The sequence below is a fragment of the Chiloscyllium plagiosum genome, chromosome 29 (assembly GCF_004010195.1).
Source record: "Chiloscyllium plagiosum isolate BGI_BamShark_2017 chromosome 29, ASM401019v2, whole genome shotgun sequence".
Taxonomy (NCBI): domain Eukaryota; kingdom Metazoa; phylum Chordata; class Chondrichthyes; order Orectolobiformes; family Hemiscylliidae; genus Chiloscyllium; species Chiloscyllium plagiosum.
The window spans coordinates 36,487,395-36,514,517 of record NC_057738.1 but is presented as its reverse complement, the minus strand read 5'-3'; the positions used below and the strand labels follow the sequence as shown (position 1 = coordinate 36,514,517).

The 27,123-nt window shown below is 40.6% G+C and overlaps 1 protein-coding gene across 8 annotated transcripts in view; it reads left to right on the top strand.

The window, feature by feature from the left end:
- The window catches only part of trak1a (trafficking protein, kinesin binding 1a), a 202,822-nt gene that overhangs the window by 154,636 nt on the left and 21,063 nt on the right, over positions 1-27,123 (top strand). For all 8 annotated transcript variants that reach the window (XM_043719533.1, XM_043719532.1, XM_043719531.1 and 5 more), the window contains 9 exons: positions 1,770-1,846; positions 7,233-7,349; positions 9,832-9,932; positions 12,062-12,170; positions 13,418-13,496; positions 18,713-18,843; positions 20,569-20,643; positions 22,107-22,244; positions 24,523-24,599. In XM_043719533.1, coding sequence (XP_043575468.1) covers positions 1,770-1,846; positions 7,233-7,349; positions 9,832-9,932; positions 12,062-12,170; positions 13,418-13,496; positions 18,713-18,843; positions 20,569-20,643; positions 22,107-22,244; positions 24,523-24,599 — 904 coding nt within the window. The remainder of the gene's footprint in view (positions 1-1,769; positions 1,847-7,232; positions 7,350-9,831; positions 9,933-12,061; positions 12,171-13,417; positions 13,497-18,712; positions 18,844-20,568; positions 20,644-22,106; positions 22,245-24,522; positions 24,600-27,123) is intronic.

Genomic DNA, 27,123 nt, shown 5'->3' with positions numbered 1-27,123 from the left:
GTGTTTTGTGTGGGGATGTGGAAAGTATATGGAATGAGGTGTTCCGGGTCTAAAATTATTGAACTGGACATTGAGTGCTAGAGGCTGTAAGGTCCCCAAGTGGCAAATGAAATGCTGTCCATCCAGCTTGGAATAAGGTTTGCCAGAGGACTACAACAAGCCTGTGATACAGATGTTAGCCAGGGAACCAAAAGCTCTTAGTCATTTTTGTGGATAGAACAAAGGTGTTCTGCAAAGCAGCCACCCAGTTTGTGTTTCGTCAGTTCAGTGCAGAAGAGGCCACGTTGTGAGCAGTGAATACAGTAGACTAGGCTGAGTGAAGTGCAGGTAAATCGCTGTGTCACCTGATTGAGGAAAAAAGTGGATATTCTGAGGCTCTCCTGTGGAAGGCAGCATCATCGGAACAGATGGAGGCAGAAACTTGGAGAATGGAATGGAGTCCTTGCTGGATGCAGGGGGATTGAGAATGTACAGTCCAGGTAACTGGGAGTTGGTGGCTAGCCTATCCCTAGAAATAGAAACCGATGTTGGGAAAGGGAAGTGAGGACTGAGAGATGAGGGAGGCTTTGCTTGATCACAGAAAATACTTCATTAATAGAGATGTTTTAGCCGAAGGGTTATCTGCGTTCTCCAGTTCACATGCAGTGTGTTTCCTTGGATGTTGGTAAAGAAATTCCTAGTATAGATATTAGTGACCTAGTTTAACATGATGTTGGAAGTCTGACTATATAGGTCACTGAGAATGACTTGTCAGGTTTATGACTTAACGGTTTCTAGTTTATCTAGATTTTTAAAAAGCATCATATAGATCATTGTCATTGTGGAATCAGAGCTTTATTTAATACAGACATGTTAATAGTCATAATGGAAAACAAAATAATCATGTCTAACAGTTTGTGTTGATTGTTTATAATAGTAGCCATTGTTGGATAATTAAATATTTTGACATTATTTTTCATGCTGTCTTATTTTTGATCGACAATTTTTTTGCTCCTTTTGAAGAACCTGATAGTAGGCTACCTTTTCTATCAGACTTGCACAAACAGTAGTATTTTACTGTCAGATTATTCACCGCCAATATTTTCTTCATATTTGTGTACCTTGTGAGGATTTCAGAGGAGTGTAGGAAACACGAAAGGCCTTGTCTATGATATCGTGTGTTACATTTTATAAAACCTTCTGGCAGCATCTGTCTTATTCCTTTGCTCGCTTGCATTCTGAAATATCCAGCTCTTGGAAGCAATGTGGCATTATTGAAGTGGAGTTTGAAATTCGTGTCCTATTTCTGAGCGACTTTGGCAATTGCCAATCTTGATGAACCTCACCAATATTGACCATTGTCAGACTATCACGTGTGAGCTTCACTTTTGGGTTGTGAGCGAGTCTGTAACACTGCATAATTTCTGAACTCAAATAAATTGATTAGTGGACTGGAATCTATTTTTTCTTTTTATTTCCTCCTTTTTCTTACCATAACCATGTTGGTGTTAAATGTTTGATTCAAAGGATCGTTCCCTAAAGGTTTTTCATGAATTTTATTTCAGCCAATGATTCACTTCGTTTTGAATCGACAAAATATGGATTTATCTGAAAGAAATTAAGTGGCTGATTTAATTTTCTTGTTTCATTAGACCATAATTAATTCTTTTAAACAAACAATTCAATGAATTAGATACCAGTAACTTTCTGTTGAATTTGTATTTGCATGCTGACCAAGCTTTGCAGTTCTGAGCCAATGGTTAAAGTTGTAAATCTCTTTCACTTTTCAGTTCTATGTGCTGAAAGAGTGGGCCAGATGACTAAAACGTACAATGATATAGATGCTGTCACTCGTCTGCTAGAAGAGGTAAGTGTTTATTATAGAAACATAATGTTCGATCAAAGCAAAAACCAGATTCATTCCTTTTAATGTGAGCTGCTTCAAAGTTGCCAGTTAATTACTATTATGCCTCATAGAATCATAAAGCCCTTCAGTGTGAAAGCAGGTCATTGGATCTACACAGGCCATCTGAGCATCCTGTCCAGATCCACTCGCCTACCCTTTCCCTGTAACTGCTGAAGGGCTTTTGCCCAAAACATCGATTTTTCTGCTCCTCAGATGCTGCCTAAACTGCTGTGCTTTTCCAGCACCACTCTAATCTATAATCTGGTTTCCAGCATCTGCAGCCCTTGTTTTTACCTATCCCTGTATCACCTAGCCTGCACATTACTGACACTACGGGCAATTTAGCATGGCCAATCCACCTAACCTCGATATCTTTGGAATGTGGGAGAAAACCGGAGCACCTGGAGGAAACCCACGCAGACACTGGCAGAATGTGCAAATTCCACACAGACAGTCGCCTGAGGCTGGAATTGAACTTGGGTCCCTGGTGCTGTGAGGCAGCAGTGCTAACCACTGTGCTGTTGAAAATTTCACAGAAACTTAAAGATTCAATTTAAAAACTTAACAGTTTACGATAAAAAGAGAAGCAGTAATCCTGAGTTATGTAAAAGTAAGGAGAAAGTGAGGACTGCAGATGCTGGAGATCAGAGCTGAGAGTGTAGAGCTGGAAAAGCACAGCCGGTCAGGCAGCATCTGAGGAGCAGGGGAATCGACGTTTCGGGCATAAGCCCTTCATCAGGAATGATTGCCCTGATGAAGGGCTTATGCCTGAAATGTTGAGTCTCCTGCTCCTCGGATGCTGCCTGACATGCTGTGCTTTTTCAGCACTACACTCTTGACTGTTGCATAAAAGTATGCAATAAAGAGTGCAGTTAATGTCTCGACATCGTAGAAACTGAGATTTGGTAGCAATGACTTGGTCGAGTTCAAAGCAATGATTTTAGTGAGTTTTGAGAAGATTTGTAGCTCAGGTTGAGGTTCTGGATGTAGGTTTGCTCGCTGAGCTGGGAGATTCATTTCCAGACATTTCTTCACCCTACTAGGTAACATCATCAATCAGGAAGCACTGTACATGATTCCTGCTTTCTATTTATATGTTTGGGTTTCTTTCGGTTGGTGATGTCATTTCCTGCTCTTTTTCTCAGGTGGTGGTAGATGGATAGTGATTTTAGTGTAGTAACCAGCCTCCCATCTATTGACTTGATCTATACTTGTCATTGCATCAAAAAAGCAATCAACATGATCAAAGACCCCTTCTACCCCAGTTATACATTTTTCCATGTTCTTCCATCGGGCAGAAGATGTAAAAGTTCGTACTAACAGATTCAACAACAGCTTCTTCCCTGCTGGTATCAGACTTTTGAATGGATCTTTTTAATGTTAATCTCTCTCTGCACCTTCTCATGTTGTATCCTGTACTCTGTCCTATTACCTTGATGTACTTGTAGAGTACGATCTGCCTGTAAAACACATAAGACAACCTCTTGTCACTAGCTGCCATTCTGAGAAAAAGAGTCTTGTGACATGGTGGGAGCTGTCTCTACCACTGAGCCAGAAGTACTGGGTTTAAGCCCCCCTCCAGGACCTGATGGCCAAGATATGTGCTTTCAGGACATGGCCAAACATTTTGTGTGCCAACCTGCAAATACTATGTACATATGCTCATGGCAGGTGGGCAGACCAGGAGCGATGGGAAGAACATTGGAGAGTCTGCCACTACTACCTAACTCTGGACTACCACATTGACAGCAACTGAAACTACAGCTGAACTGTGATACACCATATATAATTTTATTTCCTGGTGCATTGCTCATGGGAGTGAGTGGCTGGACTGTTTGCCTTACAGAATCTGGTTAGAGATTCAAGTGGAAACTTGGTCAGGGGAGAGATTTGTGTTGGGCAGTTTATAGTACAAGCTGGACAATATATTGTTGTGTTGGAATTCCAGCAGGAGTGGCTGGATGTGAGGTAGAAGTACAGAGGAATGAAGGCAGATAAGTATAGACAAGCTTGCGTGAAGGAATGGCTAACTTGCATGGTGGTTAAAAAGGTTTTTACATATTGTGGCTTGCAAGCACCGATGTTGGAATTTGGCCAGTACATAATTAGTGAAGTGTGTTGCAATATAACAATCCTACCATACAGACAGTATTATAAATAGATATGTTTATATGTTGTGTAGGAAAACAAGCTCCCTTATTTTGGTTATGTGAAGTATGTGACTAGACCTTTGTTATTGTATGAGCACTTTCTTTCTAGAAGAATGTGGCAGAGTAGCAGTTGAAGTGAGAAATCCAAAAGCACTTTTCTCTGGGGGCCAAAGGTACATTCACTACAAACAATATTCAAGCTAGGGATTGGTCATTCTGCCCTGTGGCTTAAACACTGTTGTTTTCAGCCTTTGTGGCAATTGGCTGCAGATGTCTGGGAATGTTAGGGCAACTGAGGGTACAGCAAACTAATGAAATGGAGTTTCCCTTTTTTGAACTCAGCAAGCACACTCAAAAGTGCTAGTGTTTGGGGATATTCCCAGGTTTATTTTATTCAGCTGATGATAAGATAAAGAGAAACAGTAAATTGTACCATTTCCTGTTGTTTCCTCCTATTAATGTGCTGTGCTCATTTATCTTGTTTTGAAAATGTATTTTAGTCATAGATTGTTGCAGCATTGACTTAGAATATTACCAAATGTGACTACTTGCAGTCAATAAAATGTTTGATAAAACTGAAAGTGAAATATTATTAAAGTGTGTTATTAAATGTATTAAAGTGTGTTTGCAAGCCTAGATTTGTGGGTGGCACAGTGGTTAGCACTGCTGCCTCACAGCGCCAGAGACCCGGGTTCAATTCCCACCTCAGGCAACTGACTGTGTGGAGTTTGCACGTTCTCCCCGTGTCTGTGTGGGTTTCCTCCGGGTGCTCCGGTTTCCTCCCACAGTCCAAAGATGTGCAGGTCAGGTGAATTGGCTATGCTAAATTGCCCGTAGTGTTAGGTAAGGGGTAAATGTCGGAGTATGGGTGAGTTGCACTTCGGTGGGTCGGTGTGGACTTGTTGGGCCGAAGGGCCTGTTTCCACACTGTAATGTAATCTAATGTAATCTGTAATCTAATCTAGACTTTTTTTTCCTGACAAACCTTCAAACAGCTTATAATTAAGGGAATGCTTTAATTTTATTTGAAAATTATCAGGCTTTGCCACAATGCACAACTCTTATAGCATAAACCTGCCATATCAAAATGTTTGATTTGTTTCATTGGAACAATGAATGGGACAATAAATGTATTGAGAAAAACTGGCTCTGTTTGAATCATGTATAGTCTCGTTATCTGAACAGATGTAAACTGGAACTGATTGCTGGGTTGGCATCTGGCAGCTCCATTTTGAAACTCCTGACCATAAGATCATGAACGCAACAACTGGAGATGCTGCCATAAGGAACTTTCTGCAATGATGTGAGGCTGTACACTTAACCTCTGAAAGCTTTCACTATCAACTTTGCACCAACGACAACTTAGAGTTATATCACACCTTTAAAGTAAGGAAACATCCCAAGCTGCTTCCAAGGAGAGTTGTAAAGTAAAGCGCACCACTGAGCCATTTAAGAAGATATTGCGTCAGAGGAGCAATAGTCAAAGTTTTTTTTAAAAAATAACTGTCTTGGGAATGGAATTCATTGCCTGGACGTGATAAAAATTGCAAAACTTGAAGTTATCGTCCAACAAGTTTATTTGGAAGCTAGCTACCTGATTAAGGAGCAGCACTGCAAAAGCCAGTGGTTTCAAATAAATCTGTTGGACAATAACGTGGTGTTGTGATTGTTAATTTTGTCCACCCGAGTCCAACACCAGCACCTCTGCATCTTGCCTGGAAATGTGATAGTAGCAGGTGCAATTGAGACTTTTGGGAGAGGCATTGGATGATAATTTGAATCGACATGATGTGTGGGGAAAAGGCAGGAGATTGGCACCAGGTCACAGAACTAGTGTAGGCTTGATGGGCTGAATGGCCTCTTCCTGTGCCATAACAATTCTGTCATTAAAGGAGAAAAGTGAGACGGAGGGGTAGAAGGAAGGAATTCCAGAACTTGTGGCTCAGTGAAGCGAAGTCACAGCCTGTGGTGGTGGAGAAATGTGAACTGAATGTGAAAGGCTAGAATTAAAAGAATGTGGAGATTTTGGAGGTGTGTAGGGCCAGAGGAGATTATGGAAGTAGGGATGGAGGGAGCTGAAATTGTAAACAAAGATGCAGTAATATAGAACATAGACCATGGAACAGTATAGCTGAATAACAGGCTCTTCAGCTGACCATGTTTGCGCTGACCATAATGTTCTAAACTAATCCCATCTGCCTGTACGTGGTCCATTTGCCTCTACTCTTTTTATAATGCTTCAGGCAATGGCAGGCTTATATCTCTACGTAATGCTATCTATTCTTGAGTAATTTTGCTGAACAAGCTCATAAGATAAAATGAGCAAAAAGGAAAATGACCACTTGGAGTAAGGAATGGGAGGTCAAAGAACGGACCGTACCCAGCAGTGGGTTTGCTGTCCTTGGAATTGAAAGTGAGAGCATTGACAATAATCAAAGTAACTTTAATTAAAAAAACAAATTGCTTGCTAATAGAACACGTACCCATGCGCTATGTATCATTTTCCACTTGGATTTAGAATCCTATTACAAGCAATTGTGTGATTTAGTATTGAAGGGTGAACAGAATAGATAGTAACCTGATTCCTTAGCTCACCTAAATTATAGTTGTGTTGCCTGATGTCTTCTGCTGTCATAATACTAATTTCAGAGGTGTGTTGTCATCTTTGTTGACCTGCTCAATTAGTTTGAGACCGACAGGTGCCTTGAATCCTTGCCTGCAGTTCTATACCAGAAAACAGTTGGGCAGATGATGAGCTCATGTCGGAAAGAAACCAGGGGAAATCTGTAGATGCACAGGGGTGGGAGTGTGAATTTATTGCTCTAGATGTGCATTGAAAGTCTGTTGCTCAGTATTTTTTACACTGCATTGCTTTGGGAGGAGGAAGCTCAGAGTCATGGAGTTTACAAACTTTGTTTCGAGCTTTGAAAATATATGAATAGGGGAGGTGTTAGTTCTATCACTTGAGTTGGAGTGTGTACATTGAAGGACATTGATTCGCTAGTGACTTGAGCATATACAGATTGATATGGAATGAGTCAAACTTGGAGATTAATGAGCCACTCCGTAAATTTTTGTCAGCAGGTAAATGGTAGTACAGAACTGAGTTTTGCTGAGAAAAAAAAGACACCATTTTGTCAATGTTTTCATCTTTCACTGATTCAGATAATCTTAAATTTTTGTGTTGTCACTTGCAGAAAGAGCGTGATTTAGAGTTAGCTGCACGGATTGGTCAGTCTTTGCTAAAGAAGAACAGGACGCTAACTGAAAGGAACGAACACCTTGAGGAGCGTGTGGAACATGCGAGGGAGGAGGTGAGTGCACCTTGGGCATTACGATTGCATCCCTTTTTAGAAAAAAACTTTGCTATCTGGTAGATTTAGTTGTACCTGCTGTGTTTTCAGTTTTCTTGATGCCTCTTTATAGTTTGTGATATAGAAGAATTGGAAAGCTTCAACATCAGAGTCATTGATGCCTGCAGCACAGAAAAAGGCCATTGGGTCCATCATGTCCATGCGTGTCAAAAACAATCACCCAACTACGCTATGCCCACTTGCCAGCACTTGGCCCATAGCCTTGTGTGCCTTGGTATGGCAAGTGCACCTCTAAATACTTTTAAAATGTTTTGAGGGTTTCTGTCTCTACCACCCCCACAGGCAGAGAGTTTCAGATTTCAGGGTGGAAAAAAAATTCTCCTCAAATCTCCCCTAAACCTCAGCCCTTCACCTTAAATCTTCAGTTGCAGTTGATCTTCTAGTGGAGTCCGGAAGGGATTCTGCACTTTTTGGACGTTCCATCTCTTGAATGAGATATTGACCTGAGGCCCCATCTGCCCCCTCAATTGGACATAGAAAATCCCATGGTCACTCTTTTAGAAGAGAGCAGTGGAATTATACTGGGTGTCCTGACCACCATGACAAAGTTTAGATTAGATAGATTACTTACTTAGTGTGGAAACAGGCCCTTCGACTCAACAAGTCCACACTGACCCACTGAAGAGCAACCCACCCATACCGCCACATTTGCCCTTCACCTAACACTACAGGCAAATTAGCATGGCCAATTCACCTAACCTGCACATCTTTGGGCTGTGGGAGGAAACTGGAGCACCTGGTGGAAACCCACGCAGACACTGAGAGAATGTGCAAACTCCACACAGTCAGTCGCCTGAGGCGGGAATTGAACCCTGGTCTCCGGCGCTGTGAGGCAGCAGTGCCACCCACTTAGTAGAAGTGATGGCATAGTGATATTGTCGTTAGACTATTATTCCAGAAACTCCGATAACGTTCCGGGGAATTTGAATTCAATTTTAAAACAAACCACACCTGGAATTCAGAGTCATGAAAGCCATTGCCGATTGATGGAAAAACCAATCTGGCTTACTAATGTCCTTTGGTGACCCTTACCTGGTCTGGCCTACATGTGACTCCAGATCCAGAGCAATGTGGTGGACTCTCATCTGCCCTCTGAAATGGCTTATTAAGCCATTCAGTTCAAGGGCAGCTAGGGGTGGGCAATAGGTGTTGGACCAGCAACGCTCATGTCCCACAAGTGAATTTTAAAAAAAAACCAGAAGTAATAAATGTGTAAAATGCTGGTAATGCCAAGTTGCTCATGAGAAGAATAGGTATGTGAAGGCATTTTTGAACTGTCCTAATGGCTATTGTATTGTTTTTCCTTCTAGTTTCTCAAAAGTTAGATTGGATTTGAAGTACAAATTAGGAGAAAGTGAGGACTGCAGATGTTGGAGATCAAAGTCGAAAAGTGTGTTGCTGGCAAAGCACAGCAGGTCAGGCAGCATCCAAGGAGCAGGGGAATTAACCCTTCATCAGGATTGTGGGGCTGGGTGATGGGTCTGAGAGATGGGTGGGGCTGAAGGGATGGTAGTTGAGAAGTGATAGGTAGAAGGAGTAGGTCAGAGCGGAGGGTGGAGCGGATAGGAGGGAAGGAAGGTGGACAGGTAGGACAGTTCAAGAGGCCTGTGCCAAATTGAAGGGTTAAATCTGGGATAAGGTGGGGGCTAGGGAGATGAGGAATCTGCTAAATTGACGTTGATGCTGTGTGGTTTGAGGGTACCAAGGTGTAAGATGAGGTGTTCTTCCTCCAGGCATGGGGTGGCTTGCATTTGGCATTGGAGGAGGCCCAGGACTTGCATGTCTTGGCAGAGTGGGGCGGGGCTGTTGATATGGTCAGCCACAGGGTGGTGGGGTTGTTTGGTGCGTGCATCCTAGAGACATTCCCTGAAATGTTCCCCAAGTTGGCATCCAGCCTCCCCAGTGTATGGGAGGGGAGCGAGCACAGCAGATGAGTGTTTGGATGTGCAGGAAAATCTCTGCTGGATGTGTAAGGACCCTCCAACCACACTGCATCAATGTCGACTTCACCAGTTTCCTGATCTCCCTCATCCCCCACTATCACCCCCACCTACATCTGCCTATTGCCTTCCTAGCTACCTTCCTCTCAGTCCCCTTCCCATCTATCTGATGAAGGGCTTAAGCCTGTAATATTGATTCTTCTCCTCAGATGCTGCCTGACCTGCTGTTTTTTTCCAGCACTGCACCTTTTGACTCTTGAAATATAATTTCTTCTGTTCTCTTCACAGAGCTTGCCAGACCTGCTGAGTTTCTCCAGTGTTTTCTTTTTCATTTTAGATTTCCAGAATCTGCAGTATTTTGCTTTTGTCTTCTGCTGGTCATGGTATCATGTTTTTTTTTTCGCTCTGTGTGCTTTCTGTTCTCAACAGTGTTTTTTAAATTTCTCTCTCATGCCCCACCCCCCATCTCTGGCACTGACCAGGTTTCTCAACTCCGTCATGAGCTGTCTATGAAAGATGAGTTACTACAATTCTACACCAATGCGGCAGAAGAAAGTGAGAGTGACTCCACTTCCTCCACACCGTAAGTATTCTGTTCAGTCCTGTCAAGTAGCATCATTCAGAAGTGTCCCTGAACCAGTAAAAAAGAGTTAAAAATGGGAGCATGCCTGAACCATGAAAATTATCAATAATTAGCTGTGAGTACTAGTGCATTTTGTTTTAATAACGTGGATGACATGGCAGCCTCACAGCGCCAGAGACCTGGGTTCAATTCCTGCCTCAGGCAACTGTCTGTGTGGAGTTTGCACATTCTCCCCGTGTCTGCGTGGGTTTCTTCTGAGTGCTCCAGTTTCCTCCCACAGTCCAAAGATGTGCAGGTTAGGCGAATTGGCCAAGCTAAATTGCCCGTAGTGTTAGGTAAGGGGTAAATTTAGGGGAATGGGTCTGGGTGGATTGCTCTTCGGAGGGTCGGTGAGGACTTGTTGAGCCGGAGGACCTGCTTCCACACTGTAAGTAGTCTAATCTAAACATGGATACCTGTGCCTGAAATCTTTCTTTTTTTAAAAAAAAAGTCTTCAATTCAGACATTTTGTAATTTTTTTCTTTGACACCAGGAGAGAGCCATTTTAACGTGAATGTAAAATAGACTGCAGTGGATCAAGAAGGCAGCTCAGCACCATTTCCTTGAGGGTAATTAGAGATGGGAAATAAATGTTGACCCAGCCAGTGACACTCGTGTCCAACAAATGGATTAAAAAAGTGTAACAAGGGATTAAAATTATATCTGATGGTCCTGACAATGGCACTTTTAACATTGGCAAGGTGATGGCGTAGAGCTGTTGGTCTTTAAAATGTGGTTTTATAAGAGTGACATCAGTGTTTTGGGTTAAGTGTGATCAATGGCCAGGAAATTGCCCAATAAAATTTGGCCATTCCTGTAATGCTAAACTGGCATAAAGAAATTGTTTCCACTAAGATATTCTGCCCTGTTATACTACAATGTGCATGAAGACAGTTTACCATTATCTTTTGCGGATAGCAAATGGAGTGATGGTTTTTATTCCGAAGAGATGGAGTATGAAAGTAGGGAGGTTGCTAGACATTGTTTTAGTCAACCCACAGCTGGAATACTGTGAACTGTTTTGGTCCACTTCCCCAAGGAAAGATGGACTAGCATTGGAGACAGTCCGAGAAGGTTCACTAGGCTAGTTGTGAGTAAGGGTTGCTGGACCTGAAACGTTAACTCTGATTTCTCTTCACAGGTGCTGTCAGACCTACTGAGCTTTTTCAGCAACTTCTGTTTTTATTTCTGATTTACAGCATCCGCGGTTCTTTCGGTTTTTATTCACTAGGGCTGGTAGTAGCTATAGAGTACTACCTTATAAGGGAAGGTTGACTAGGCTGGGCCTGTGCTCGTTGGAATTTCACAGAATGAGAGATTCTTAGGCAATTTGACAGGATAGGAGTGGAAAAGTAATTCCCCTTGTGGAACAGTCTAGGATCAGAGGGCATAATCTCAGGTTGAGCTTGCCCGTGAAAGATACCGATAAGGAATTTCTTCTGTCAGAGGGTAGAAAATCTTCACCGCAAAAGGCTGTCAAGGCTGTGTCATGAAGTTTATTCAAGGTTGAACTCGACAGATTTTTATTTGGGTAAGGATTAAAAGGAAATGCAGGAAAATGGGGTTGAGGATTATCAGAACAATGTAATCTCATTGAATGGTGGAGCTGACTCAATGGGCCAAATGATGTATTTCTGCTCCTGTACCTTATGGTCTTGTAGGCAGTGATGCCACATTCTGTGAGTAAAAAATGTAGTTGGATGTCAGTAGAAATCATTAAATGTGGTTTCTGTTTTATAGCAAATCAAGGCACTTAGCATTGCTTGAAAAAAAGCACACCCTGTTGAAGCTTTTTGTCTTGTAGTCCTCAGGACAATTTGCAAGACTGATGAATGGAAGGTTAAAAAAAACTAGAATAAAATGTGTCTTTTTTTTCTAGCAAGCCTCAAGTTCAATGTGATCAAATGATATTTTATAAAAATATTTGTTTAAAATTTTAATTTGTCGCAGGCTACATTTTTCTAAGTATTAACAAAAACTTAATTGTGGTTTATTTCTTGAGACTGATTTTGTAAATGAGTAAAACCTTTGTTATGAACAAATGAGCACAAAATGATCTTGAGGTTTTTTTTTGTTTGTTATACCCTCAGGTTGAGACGGATTGAGTCTACCTCATCTGTACAGAATTATTTTCATTTGGACTCTCTTCAAAGGAAGCTGAAGGATCTGGAAGAAGAAAATGTTGTTTTAAGGACAGAGGTAAAAGAAATCTGTTTTCCACTCCCATTCAAATCAAAGCCAGATGAAAATATTATTGAACTAAGGAATGTCTGCATTTGTAGTTTTTTTTTATTAATCTGTCATGCAACTAGGATTGCAGTTGATGTTGGTTACAGTCAGAATTGCAGTGGCCAGGCTTAATGCTTTATTGGGCCTCTACACACCGCTTGTTTGGAATGAAGAGAAATCAGATAGCTTTATTTTGCTAGTTATGCAAAGTTTATTTTGGTTGAGTGCTTTGCTTTTTCATCAATTCTCCCTGGCTTAGAGTTGTAGAATCATCAGGCATCTACAGTACAGCAAAAAAGCACTTCAACCCATCAAGTCTGTGTCCGTCAATAACTAACTAATGATTCTAATCCCATGTGGAGAAATGATTAATTGTTAGCTCCCACTCTAAACCTTTTCTTTCTGGTTGGCCAGTCAGAATTGGGTACTTTATGCATGAGGATGGGTACATTGTTTTGTACAACAGTGGCTTAGCATGTGAAGTGTTCATAAGTTGATAAGTAAAGTTTCAACAGTTTTGTTACGAAGTTCCTGTAGCACATCAAAGTGGAGCACAATACCAATGCTAGAAAATCTGAAATAGAAGCTGGTTAATCCCAGCAGAAGTATCAACACCCATACATGTAAATAGAGGCAGTTCTTTGTCATCTGAGGGAGCTTACATGTGCGGAATCTACTCTGTTTATCTTGGCCACACAGTCCATAGTAATAACCACCACAGATTTATTTCAGTGGCTTGTTGATAGACAGTAGTCCATACCCTTGTCAGTGAACTTCAATATCTCTTGAATGTATAGACTACATACAGGGGAGTGTAAGAGGCAGCAACTCTGAAACCCTATGCATTCTGGTTCCATTCTGTGTGAATTGGCTTTATTGTGACAGACTGCTATGCAGGTGTGTAAGGAATTATCATCAGAATAAAAATGATAGCTAACCTTTTACTCCACAGTCTAAAAGAGACTTTTGTTGCTGATGAGCGTTTAGAAACCTTTGCATTAACCTCCTTGGTAACCTTCTATTGGCCAGAAGAGATGTGCGTACTATTGTTGCTTGTGTAGTATTTCTCCACTGTCACATAGTAATGTAGAGGAGCCAAAGTTTGTTATTTAATCATCTACGATACATCCTGAAACATTATAATAACTAATAATAAAAAAATTTGGTGAAACTGTTATCTGTATTGTAATACAATGCATTTTTATCTTGACATTCAGACTTGTCATCTGCAGACTGAGACCATTTCATACGAAGAGAAGGAGCAGCAACTTGTCAATGACTGTGTGAAGGAGCTAAGTATGTTTCAAGTGCCAGGACAATCCTACAAAATTAGTCATTTCAAATGACTAATCATTTCCCCCATCCTGTGTATGACTCACCTACAGCGGGTGGCATGGTTAGCACTGCTGCCGCACTGTGCCAGGGACCTGGGTTCGATTCCAGCCTCGGGTGACTCTTTGTGGCGTTTGCACGTTCTCCCAATGTCTGCATGGATTTCCTCCAGGTGCTCCAGTTTTCTCCCACAGTCCAAAGATGTGCAGATCAGGTGAATTGGCCATGCTAAATTGCCCATAATGTTAGGTGTATTTGTCAGAGGGAAATGGGTTTTTGTAGGTTACTCTTCGGAGGGTTGGTGTAGACTTGTTGCACTGAAGGGCCTGTTTCCACACTGTAGGGAATCTCATATACAATATTTTTTAAATGCAGGATATTTTATGGCTACTTGCACCCAGATGATTTTGTAATCAAAAGTCAAGGTTAAGATCAAAAGCAATGCATCAGTCACCTTTGAATCTTTTGACGTCAACTTAGTTGCTGGGAAGGTTCTGCAATATATCAAAAATGCAAGCTTTTCAACAACCACTTGTATTTTTAACACCCCTCTAAAGTAGTAAAACATTCCATTGTGGTTACTGCAGTCAATAACCATCAGGCAAAGAATGACACTACCCTGCGTAAGAGATATTAGGTGGTTTCCAAAATCTAGATCAAAAAGATAGGTTTTATGGAGAGTCTTAAAAGATCTTAAGAGGATTAGGGAGAGAATTCTGGAGCTTAGGGTCATGACACCTAAAGGTGTAACTGCCAATTGTGGAGTGAGGAGGATTGGGGATGTGCCAAGATTTCAGAAGGCTTGTGTTGGAGTAAGCTATGGTGAAATAGAAGGGCAAAGCTATGAAGAGATTTTAAAAATGGAATGGTTTTTAAAATTGAGGCCATACTGTGCCTAGATCCGTAGTAGGTCACTGAGCTTAGAACAATTTTGGATTTAGGCTCATTTATTGCAAGGTTTTCCCTGGTAATAGAAATAAGCTGTAAGTGAAACAATTAAGCAAAATTTGTTTTGTTTTGAATCGCTAATATTGTACACACTTCAGTTCTATGAAGCATAATACACAGCTCACCTTTCATCTTCCACTGATGCAATTTACAGTCAGCTTCACCATCTGAAATAAAATAGAAGAAATAAAAATATTAACATCAAGATCTAAAACTTTCGAAACTAGCCTTTCATATGCCTCAACTTTGCCTCTAACATGTATAAATTTAAAGTTAGCACAATGGCTTTATAAACATACAGTATTTCCCCTCATGTCTGATCTTCAACAGTCACCCTTCCTCTTCCCAAGTGAATGTCTTATACTGCAATATGGAACTGACTTTTACTGGCCATCAGAAGGTAGAATAGAAGGTGGAAGGGGGAAGCCAGTTTTAAAAAAAAGATTGAGAGGAGTCAAACTTGATTGGCTTCCTCATGGGATCTTCTCCTTGGAGCATTTTGCAGATGACAGTACTTGACGTGGTTAGACTGCCCGACTGAAACAGATGGGTACTGTTCATGTACCTTGCCTTGAAGAGAGCTCACCTTTTGGAGTTCTGTGAGGAGAAAGTGAGGTCTGCAGATGCTGGAGATCAGAGATGGAAATGTGTTGCTGGAAAAGCGCAGCAAGTCAGGCAGCGTCTAGGGAACAGGAGAATCGACGTTTCGGGCATTAGCCCGATGAAGGGCTGATGCCCGAAACGTCGATTCTCCTGTTCCCTAGATGCTGCCTGACCTGCTGCGCTTTTCTAGCAACACATTTCCATTTTTGGAGTTCTGTGTTGTGTACAGAATATTGTATAATAACTGGGAAAACTGCACTGATAATTTTGTTCCCCTGATCTGCAAACTTGCAAAATATGTAACATCTCAATGAGTCCATCAAGATAACCACTTTGCCCGACTGCTATTCAGGGCAAAAGTAATTCATTTCAGGTTTAGTCATTTAACAGAAAACAACACTTTATTGTAACACAATTAACTTTAATAAATGACAGAATAGATTCCTAATTTATTTCTATGTCACTTAACTATACCCCTTTTAAAAACCCCAAACATTCACACACATAGCAACTCCCTCTTTTCCCCTGCACACACACACACATTTAAGACAGACAAAAGGCAAAATGCTTAACACTGTGTATGGGTAGAGGAAGAATACAGGCAGGGTAAACAAAATTCTTAAGATCCCAAGTCCAAATTTCAATCGTGAGTTAATTGTTTCTTTTTATTTTTAGAAGTAATAACCCGCTGTTGTCTATAAAGTGATGATTGTTCTTCACTTGTCTTTTCACCAACATGGAGAGGGTAGAAGAGAGAGATGCTCAATACACAGTCTCTGGATGTAATGATCCCGGCTGATGTCATTATTGGACTAGTCTCGTCCCATGTTGAAATCTGACTTGTTGGATAATGTTTGTTTTAAGGAGATTGTCTGCGTTTCAGTTAAAGACTATCAAAGTTGCAGATTTGGGTTTAACAATAAAATAAGTTTACTACGCAATGGCAATGAAGATAGACTAATCTAAAATATTTACATTTAACATTAAATACAAAATATTTTGGAACACGGTAAAATGCAATTCCATTAAACTCAAAAGCACTCCTTTGCAGTACTCCCACTAGGGAGAATTCCCTTCCCTTTCACATCTCAATTTAAGTCTTGATTTAACTGTGCTTTCAGTTACCCGTCATGAGACTCCCTCACTGTTGTAACCAAATGCTTTGTAATTTGGATTTATAAACTAAATAATATACAGTAATGTGACCTACTGCTTAACAGTCCTAAACTGATTCTCGGCAGCAACTGTTTTACACATCCAGCTTCACCCAAGGCTTTTGTAAACCTGCCCTAACTGAAACTCGAGCCTTTTTTTAGCCCAAGCTATGTATGTTTCCCTTTGGCCCAAAGGAGTAATTACAGATTCTTCCAACTCTGGCATCAATTGGAGGTTATTAGTTTTTTTGCTCTACCTAATTGTATTTGTGGATCTGCAATAGGGATTCTTGCATGCATAGATACTAAAGAGCATGGAACTGTCTATGAAATCTCCAACTGACTGTGTGGAGTTTGCACGTTCTCCCTGTGTCTGCGTGGGTTTCCTCCGGGTGCTCCGGTTTCCTCCCACAGTCCGAAGATGTGCAGGTCAGGTGAATTGGCCATGCTAAATTGCCCGTAGTGTTAGGTAAGGGGTAAATGTAGGGGTATGGATGGGTTGCGCTTTGGCAGGTCAGTGTGGACTTGTTGGGCCGAAGGGCCTGTTTCCACACTGTAATCTAATCTAATCTAATCTAAAATCTTAATGGACTTCACTGTTTACTTTGTTCAATTGTAAACTCTCCCAATCTAAACATCTCGTCAGTGTTCAGAAAGTCTCCTGACTAGTGTTTTAAAATAAATTACCATGTCCATAGAAATACTTGCCAATTAATCATTGCCCTCTTGATAGATTTACACAACCCATAAACCACTAGTTCAAAATTCACAAATCCAAAGTAAATTATATTAAATGTAACATATTTCACACCTGGTATCACAATGCCTCTGGCCGTACTGCACTTAGACCTTTGTAACAAACTGTAGCTCACCCAGTCAGAGAGCTATTGTCAGGCAGTCATTCTTTAACACAGACTCTTATTGCTATGCCGTGTAAAGGGAATCCCCCTCATTGCTCAGAAAAGTAGTCTTGCTTTGCGGAGCTAAAAATGTGCACCACTTGATTTTTCTAAGTTGCAAATCTCTCCTGGTATTTCAGCAAACCAGCAGTCATGCTTCGATTTCAGTTTATAGTCCAGAAAGGAAAAATATTTAGTCCTTAATGGTTATGACTGTACCAATTAGTTTGCTGTGTGTATGCAAGCCACACACAAATCAGTTGGTTGCTGTAACAAATGCTTCACGACTTGTGTTTTACTGTGCTAAATGTTTTAAACCATTGAGTTAATCAATTTCTAACAAATGATTAACTATTAGATTATTATTAACTTGATGGTGGGCAACAAAGGCCTAAATAGAGGCCATTTGGTAGTTCTGTGAGCATATTACCAATAGTGGATAAATCTGCCAATTCCTCACTTATCTTGCAATTTGAATAGGAACAAAGGCACCAGTATAGGCCATTCAGCCCTCGAGCCTGTTCCATCATTCAATGAGATCATCGCTGATCTGTGGCCTTACTCTCTACGCTTGCCTTTTGGCCCATGTCCCTGGGCATCTTTTGCTTAACAAACATTTGTCTACCTCAGATTTAAAATTAATTGATCCTGCATCAGTTGCCATTTGTGGAAGAGCGTTCCAAACCACCACCGCTCTTATTGTAGAAATGCTCCCTAATATCTTTCCTGAATAGTCTGTTAGCTGAATGGTGATGGCTTCCAGCAGCAGTGTGGGGAGGGGTTAGAGTGTGTTCTGCAATAAAAAGATGGGTTTGGCACGCTGGTTAGCACTTCTGCCTCACAGCACCAGGGACCCGCGTTCAATTGCAGCCTCAGGCGACTGTGTGGAGTTTGCGCATTCTCCCCGTGTCTGCATGGATTTCCTCTGGTTGCTCCAATTTCCTCCCACAGTCTATAGATGTGCAGGTTAGGTGGATTGGCCATGCCAAATTGCCCATTGTATGCAGGTTGGGTGAATTAGCTTTGGGAAGTATGGGGTTACAGGGATAGGATAGAGTTGGAATCTGGGTAGGATACTGTTCAGAGAGTAGGTGTGGATTTGTTGGACCAAATGGTCTGTTTTCACACTGGAGGGATTCTTGGGCAAGGAGGATGAATTTCTATAGCCTAACCATTTCCCTGCAGAGGTTTCCCCTGTCTTTCTTGTTAAAAATCACAACACCAGGTTATAGTCCAACAGGTATATTTAGAAGCACTTACTTTCGGAGTGCTGCTCCTTCATCAGGTGGTTGTCCAAAAGCAGTGCTCCGAAAGCTTCCAAATAAACTTGTTGATTTAGTACCTAGTGTTGTGTGATTTTTAACTTAGTACACCCCCGTCCAACACTGGCACCTCCAAATCATGACTACCTATGTTTCTCCTCAGTGTTGTGGCTACTGCTCCTCTGGGCTGACAGCTGGAGGGAGCAGGTGGCCATACCTGGTAGAATAGCATCCTTTTATGTTGTTCTTTGACTGAACTGTGTTTGATATTCTGAGTGCATAGTTGACTCTGCTTCTCTTACCTAATTGTCCAGGGGATGCAAATCTACAACTCGTCAATCTTGCAGAGGAACTCGCAAAGAAGACTGAAGACTCAGCGCGACAACAAGAGGAAATTACTCATCTTCTATCACAAATAGTCGACTTGCAGAAAAAGTCAAAAGCTGTAAGCTGATGATACATTTGTTTCCTCGTCTCTGCCTTGACACTTTTGTTAATGAGTTATGAGACTCCGTTTATGATGTGGAACGTCTCCATATCAAACTTTAATAATGTTCCAAGGGTCTTCATTTAAGAGTTGTGAACTATCACCCCAGTGCAGGGCCATTTGTACTCTAAATCTTTGAGGAGAAAATGATGGAATTTTTAACTTATGGTTATAGCCAGTCAATTGATTTTTAAAAAATGGCACTGATTAATTACCCGAGACCAACAGTAATGTAGGTTAACTCTTAATTGCAGTTGGGGATGGACAATAAATGCTGGCTTCACCAGTGATGCTCTAATCCCGAGATTGAATATATAAAAATAATTAATACCGATTGCTATCAATATTCTGAACAGGATATTGCCCCAAAGAACTGATGCTATCTTTGAAAGAAAGGAGTGCATGTAGTCAAAATACGATAATTGCTTTTAAAATCTTTGTTCTGTGACATGTCTAGGGATCACTGAGATAAAAGACTTGATTTTAGTAATTTTATTCACTGAAAGAATTTTGCGGTGTCTACATATTTATTGTACTACTTGCTTGGGGAGACACAGACTGATTGCATACATGCTGTGAGCGTATTACCAAATATCATTTTTGTTAACTGTTTAAAATTTTAAATATGTGCAACTTTCAAGTTTGTCTCTGAGAATTTGACAAAGGAATCCAGGGTTATGCAGGGTTAGCAAAAGATAGGAATTGAAGTCACAACCAGATCAGCCAAGGTTTTATTGAATAGCAGAGTTGGCTTGAGGGGCCAAATGGCCTAATCTTGTTTCTGTTTCTTACAAACTTGCAAATTCAACTAATGTTTCATTGTAACCTATTTAAGCACTAATCATAATTCATATTGTTTAAAGGTAGGGGCACAAATAGAATAAATGTTTTTAAACCTTTGAATATCAAAACAGCAAATCTAATCCGATGTTGAGGTAGCCATGAACACCCATGGTAAAGACCATCGCAATATAGTCATATGACAAAGTTTGAGATTGCAACATTGTCTTTCAGGTGTAGCATCAGCCCAAAATTAAAGTAGTCAAATTGTCTTCTGATATTTGGAAGCAGCTTTGAGTTCTGACCAAGTTTCTCATTGGAATTTGGAACCTGTAACTATAATTTCACTACATCACAGGATGATCAGAGTGAGAAATGTTTGAATGAGCTAATCGGACTGGACTTCAAAACTCTCAACATCTAGAGCAGGTTATGTAGTATTCCTGTGTCTCTACTTCTTCCCTCCAAGATAGCCTTGTCCAAGAACCATCAATTACGTCTTTGTACAGGACTGAATGTGGGGGAGCTGAAGTGCTATGAGAAATGTCCGAGTTTTAGGGAAATGTCAGATGTAGTTTTGGAGTTTTTGAACCTATTTTTCCCAGGCCCAAAATCAGAAAGAAATGTTCCTGTTCAGAGCTGCTAACAGCAAAGGAAGTGAGTCCTTACACAAGAGATATTCACTTTGTATGGGAAATTCAGCTTTCTTGTGACCCAGTCAGGACAGCAGGCCCTCTTAAATTATTTTCCATAGATCTTGAGCCTGCTTGCTATAAAAACTCAATGAATAATGCGGAGAGTTTTAGAAAGAAGCAGTTGTGCTCTGAGCTGGTCTGTGTAGTTAACACCACAAGTTGTATCTATGATCGATGATTATTAATGAATGGTTTGTCTTTGCTGCAGTATGCGGTAGAAAATGAGGAACTCACTCAACATCTGAGTGCAGCTAAAGATGCCCAACGGCAGCTCACAGCTGAGGTAAGTCAGTCATGGTCTCCATGAAGTAACTTAGTCTTTACCTTGTGCCAATCTCCTGCTTCCTCCCCATATCTTTGCACACTTTTAAAATCCCAATACTTATCTAGTGTCCTTGTTGAATGTCTCATATCTTGAAGAATGCTACACAGAATATGTCCAGAGGTCATTGAAGATGGCAGGGCGGGTTGACAGAGTAGTTAATAACAACATGGGGTGTCCTAGCCTTATTAATGCGGCCGTACAGTGCAAAGAGCAGGGGGAATGTTGAACTTACATAAGACACTAGTTAAGTCTCGGCTAATGTGTTGCAAGCAGTTTTGAGCACTGTACTTTAGGGCGGCTGTGAAAATGTGTAAAAAAAGATGCACAGGAATGTTTTGGGCAGGGACGAGGAACTTCAGCTATAAAGATAGGTTGGAGAAGGTGTACATGGGTGAAAGCAGGTAGGGAGGCGATTTGATAGAGGTATTCAAAACCGAGGGGTCTGGACAGAGTTGGGATTCTGAGAGCAGATGGAGAAAATTCCCATTCGGGAAAGGATCAAGGATGAGAGCACAGATTGAAGATTCAAAAGCGAAGCTAAAAAATAGTTTTACACATAGTGAATAGTTAAGGTTTTGGAAAACACTGCTCGAGGGTATGGTGGAGGTAGACTCAACTACCTGTGTTCAACAGGTAGTCTGAAAAGGAAGAATGTGCAGAGAACACAGAAGAATGCCCAAAGTAACTTGCTGATTTGAAAGGCAAGAAAGCACATGATGGGACTGAATGATCACCTGCGCTGTGTGAATTCTCGAATGAGAACAAAAATATAAAAATGGCAATTCAAGCAACCTACTTGGACAAAGCAAGTGTCAGATCAATGATCTTTCATTCTGACGAAACATTAATGACCTGAAATATTTGGTTTGCTTCCTGTCCATAGGTTGACTATTTCCAGCATATGTTTCCTCTTTATTCCAAATTTACACAGTTATATTGTTGGAGTCATGGGCTGTGGATTGATTCCAGTGTAATTGAGTTCCTGATCTCAGATGTGCTGCTGTGTTCACTGTTAGAACTCAGAGCAGGCACTTGCTCAAAAAGCTTCTGTGCAAATGCAATTCCAAACAAACAGATTTTTTTAAAAATGAGTATAATGCTAGCAGCCAAGATATAGATAGCTTCCTCTCTTAACTGCTATTGGTGCATGATGTAGTAAAGTAAAATAACTACTTGGAGGGGAATGACATTTGTTCAAAATGATAGGCTGTAAATATTTTTAGTTCTATACTGCAAAGTTGACATTTCCATGCTATTGTAACCCTGTAGGCTGGTGTTCTGTGTGTTCAAGGGAAAGTGAAATTTACTCAAAATAAATGTTTGGAGAATGACTTTTTAATTACTGCTGCTACGTCATTGTGCAACCATCGAGCCTTAATGATAGTGGTGTATCTTTAGGATGTGTGTATTTTTGTCCACAGTTGCGAGAGCTGGAGGACAAATATGCAGAGTGTATGGAGATGCTGCACGAAGCACAGGAGGAAATCAAGAACCTGCGTAACAAAACAATGCCAAACAGCACACCACGACGCTATCATTCACTGGGCCTGTTCCCTTTGGTAAATATAAACCTGTGGAAGGGCCATATTGCAATGGTCCACTTGCCATGCAATCTGTTCAGTTTGGGCATGTTTGGAGTGCTAGTTTTATTCTGCTAATGTGGACTTTAGCAAGGCTTCAGACAAAGATTGGAGGATTGCCAGAGGATACAACAGCATATAGGCTGGATACTCGAGCAGAGCAATGATGGATGGAGTTTAATCCAGACTAGTATACAGTAATGGCAGAACACTTAGAAGCATCAATGTAGAGGGATCAAGGCATATAGGTCCACAGTTCCCTGAAAGTGGTAACACAAGTGGAAACGATGGTCAAGAATGCGTTGGGTATGCTTGCCTTAATCAGTCAGGGCATTGAGTATTAAAAATTGGTAAGTCATGTTGCAACTGTATACAACTTTAGTAAGACCACATTTGGAATATCACATACAATCCTGGTTGCCAGGATGTGGAGGCTTTGGAGAGGGTACAGAAACCATTTACCAGGATGTTGCCTGGTTTAGAGGATATTAACTGAGGGAGTGATTGGACAAACTTGGTTTATTTACACTTGAAAGACGAAGGATGAGGGGTGACTTGATATAATTTTGTAAAATTCGGAAAGGTGTGGATAGGGTGGATAGTTGGAGTCCTTCATCCTAGGGTACAAATGTCAGCTACTAGGAGATGTGGAGTTAGGATAAATGGGGATAAAGGAGATGAGAGGCAATTTCTTTTTAATACAGAGGGTGGTAAGTGCCAGGAATGTGCTGCCACAGGAGGTGGTAGAAGCAGATACATTAGCAATGTTAAAGAGGCTTCTTGACATACAAGAATAGGCAGGGAATAGAGGGATACAGCCCAGGTCAAAAAGGCAAACTTTTTTAGTTTGGAAAGGTGTTGTGTGCGCATAGATTTGGTGGGCTGAAGGACCTATTCCTGTACTGTAGTGATCTTTGTTCTTTAACTGGAATTTACTACTCCATTATAATTCCTCTTTAGCACAGATTAAAGTTGCAAGTCTGTTATCCTGTGTTAGTTACTAAGTAACAGAAACATCCAAATACAGTAAGATCACCAGCCGAGTAGCTGTTGGACATCTTACATGCCACAGGCTTTAGTGAAACAAACAGAACATGCTTTGGGATTCTAAGATGAAGTATTCAAGAAAACCCATAAGGAATAGGAGCATTTTGCCCACAAAGCCTACTACACCAGCCATTAAGGTGATTCCTGAGGTTATGAAGTCTCGATAGATGTACCAATATCCTTTAATTATCACCATGTTCCACTCCACGATCATTGAGGCCGTGAACACAGAGCTTTCTGGCTCAGAGGCAGGGACATAGTCCACTGTTTCAAGATAACTTTTGTTGTAACATTGCATAACAGAACTGGAACATCAGAGGAATACAGCATAAATTCCCATTCTGATGATGCTATTGAAGAATCTTCTTTCACGACATTGAATTTCTCATGTCCTTGAGCCTTCCCAGACCCTGATTGCAGTGATCAAGTGGAATTCCATTAAACACTAAAGGCACACCCTCTATATGGTCAGTCTTGACTATAGCCTGAGCAATGGATTCTGATAGAGTTGTGAACCTGCCAGAGCTATTGATTCTTTCTTTAGAGCCTCTACCTTGTGAGTCCCTTATTAGTTCAAAGTGCTCTCATCAATACTTAAATAATGGTATTAGCTAAGAAATCTTAACTTGCCCAAGGTATGAAACATAAAATGAGTTAACAATTTGTGTCCAATGTGACTCTGCAAGGCTAAAAGGTGTTGGAATTTTTTTTTAGTATTCTTCTGGCAGATGCAGAGGCCCAGTGCAAAAGACAAAGGTGTTGTCAATGGTGGAGGAAGAGGAAAAGTGATGTAAAATGGGTGTGAGTTAAGGTGTGAAAGGGAGAGAATTGATACTCTACTAAGAGCAGAGTAAACAAGACAAACAAAAATTGCTGATTTTTGAGCATTTGTAGTTCGTTGTTTTTCTAACAAGACTCAATCTAGACAAGGCTGGGGGTGGACGGAAGAGCAGATATAATGTGGTCAGTTTCTGGAGTTATGGGACTCAATACCTCGAGGATGTGAAGTGCCCAAGCAGAAAAGGAGATGATGTTCCTTGAGCTTACATTGTACAGTTTATCAGTTTGCCCACTGGAGAGAAAAGTCATTTTAGCATTTATTGTTTGGCCAACCTGAGCTTGGGAGATCTGGAGGAACGGACTTTTTGATGCCTTGTCACTTAATCCAGTGCACATTTCTATATGGTTCAAGTTTGGTTTTATTTCACAGGATTCTTTAGCTGCTGAAATTGAAGGGTCGATGCGTAAAGAACTGCAGATGGACACCTCACCTGCCCTGGAACAAAAGTACGTCCTGAAAGAGCAATCTTTAACTTTTGTTTGTCAAAAAATAATCCTCCTCAAGTTCTACCTGGTCAGCCCTTATTATAAACCACTTCCTTTCTGTAATTGTCACCATTTCAAATTATTTACAATTGTGTAGAAGCTGAAAATAATTAAATCCAGCTTGAATATTGTTAATAGCTGTAGGTAGAATGTACTTAAATGTTGTGAGTTTAACTACTTTGTAAAATAGCTACTTAATTTCAACATATTTTTGCAAAACACTTGCCCGTTTATTGGAACTAATGAAGGACCCCTGTCATTAAAATGTTAAAGCAAAACTGTTTTTTAATAACCTTTCTTTTAGAATTTTCTTTAATCTGTGTTAGCTTGGGTACATTCCTATTCTCTGACTGTGTTGTGGTCTTGTTGTTTTAAAATAAAAAGAACACGCACTGTGCATCACAGAGTGATCAAGCACAGTCCTCTGCTGACACGGTTATAGGTATGCACATGTGGAGACGAGTTGGTTTGGACTGTCATTGTTTGCCTGCCCCTACATTCTCCTGTAACCAAGAAACCACCCTCTGCCATCTACAATTTTTGTATAAGTTCTTCTGTGAAACATTGTCACCATTTGGATTTCTACCCCAAATTGGGTGCTCTAGGAGCACAAATGATAGTGAGCTGCAAATTTCAAAAGAACTTAAAAACAGACATTTGGACATAAGTATAATACGTACCCTAACATTTTAGAATCTTGCAGTTCCAGGCACAATGAATTTTGCTCTCTTTTTGTTTGAATTCAGACACTTGTAATTTATGTCATTAGTGGGAAATAAAATTCACTTTCCCACTGGTTTTGGGACTATGGCAGAACAAAGCTCAACCAGAGAGAAAATGACGTTAGAACCACTGCTTTCCAACCGACCACTCTTTCATTCACCATTAGGAATGGTCTAAGCACCAGTTCTCATTCATTTACCATTGACACTTACATTCATTGAACTGTTTTAGGTATACCTTATACTTATTGTACCTCTGGTCTCTAGGACTGTGACCCCTATGCTGTTGGAAATCAATTGGTGCATTTTTGTATGTTTTTATTTGTTCCCGGGATATGGTCCTCATTGCCGAGCTCCACATTTTTGGCCATTCATAATTGCCTTTGAGAAGGTAGTAGTGAGCTGACGTCTTAAACTTCTGTAGTTCATGGCAGGTAGGCTGATGAAAAGGAACTTTCAATATTTTGACTGGTAGAGGTGACAAGTCTGGAAGTCACTGTCGAAGCTGTAGATGCACAACAGCAGTGGCCCGTATCATCCATGTTTCTGGATGTTGTACAAATCAAATAGGCTTCTTTGTCCTGTCAAGCTGCTTGAGAGTTGTTGGAGCTGCACTCATCCAGGCCCCTAGAGGCTATTTCATCATTCTTGTGCCTTGTAGATGGTGGACAGGCTTTGGGGAGTCTGAGTGACTTGCTGCAGAGTCCTGAGATTTGCTATTCATATTACTATTCATATTTATGTTATTTAAACGTGAAGTTTTTTTAAAGGTGAAAGATCTGTTCATGTTTGCCTAGCAGTAAGCCAAAATTCATTTAATTAGAATCCCTATAGTGTGGAAACAAGTTCTTCATCCCAACAAGTCCACACTGACCCTACGAAGAGTAACCCACCCATACCCATTTCCCTACACTATAATCCTGTATTTACCCCTGACTAATGTACGTAACCTACATATCCCTTAACACAATGGGCAATTTAACATGGCCAAATGACCTAACCTGCACATCTTTAGATTGTGGGAGGAAACTCACGCAGACAGAGGGAGAATGTACAAATTCTATACAAGCAGTCACCTGGAATCGAACCTGGGTCCCTGGCAGTATGAGGCAGCAGTGCTAACCACTGGATCACTCTGGTGTATTTTGCAGATAAGTGATTGATAGAAAAAATATTGTGTATACAGTGCCTGAGAGACTACGTAATTTCATTTACAAGTGCAAGCATAACGGAGTGTTCGTGAGTTTACTGACCCACATTGCTAAATTCAATTACTAAGAGTTGTGTACATAATGTAATACAATGGGAAAGCAAAGGGCATTATTTGGGAAAGGTATTGTTTATTAACATTGCAGCAAAATTGAATTTGTTACCTGAGTTAAGTCACTGCATTTTCATATCTAGTTTGGCCTGATATGCATATGACTCAGTTTCCACAATCCCTTGTGTTTTACCTAACACAGCTGTTGTATGTACACAAATAAATAATTAAAATTTGTTTAGTTTGGAATACAGCCGAAGCTCAGCTATGTTCTTGAAAAGTATTTAAAGTAGTTTAGCCGTATCTCTAAGACCCTCAGCAGGGCACAAAGTCATGTTTCAAATGGTGCAAAAACATTTATGGTACAGAAGTAAATAGTTTTGCTGCAAATCTTTCTACTAACAATATGTGAACATATATCTTTTTAAAAAAAAAACTTGAACAATCTGGCATTTTAAATCTTGTGTTATATCACACTAGTAGGAAAAGACAGGGTAGATAG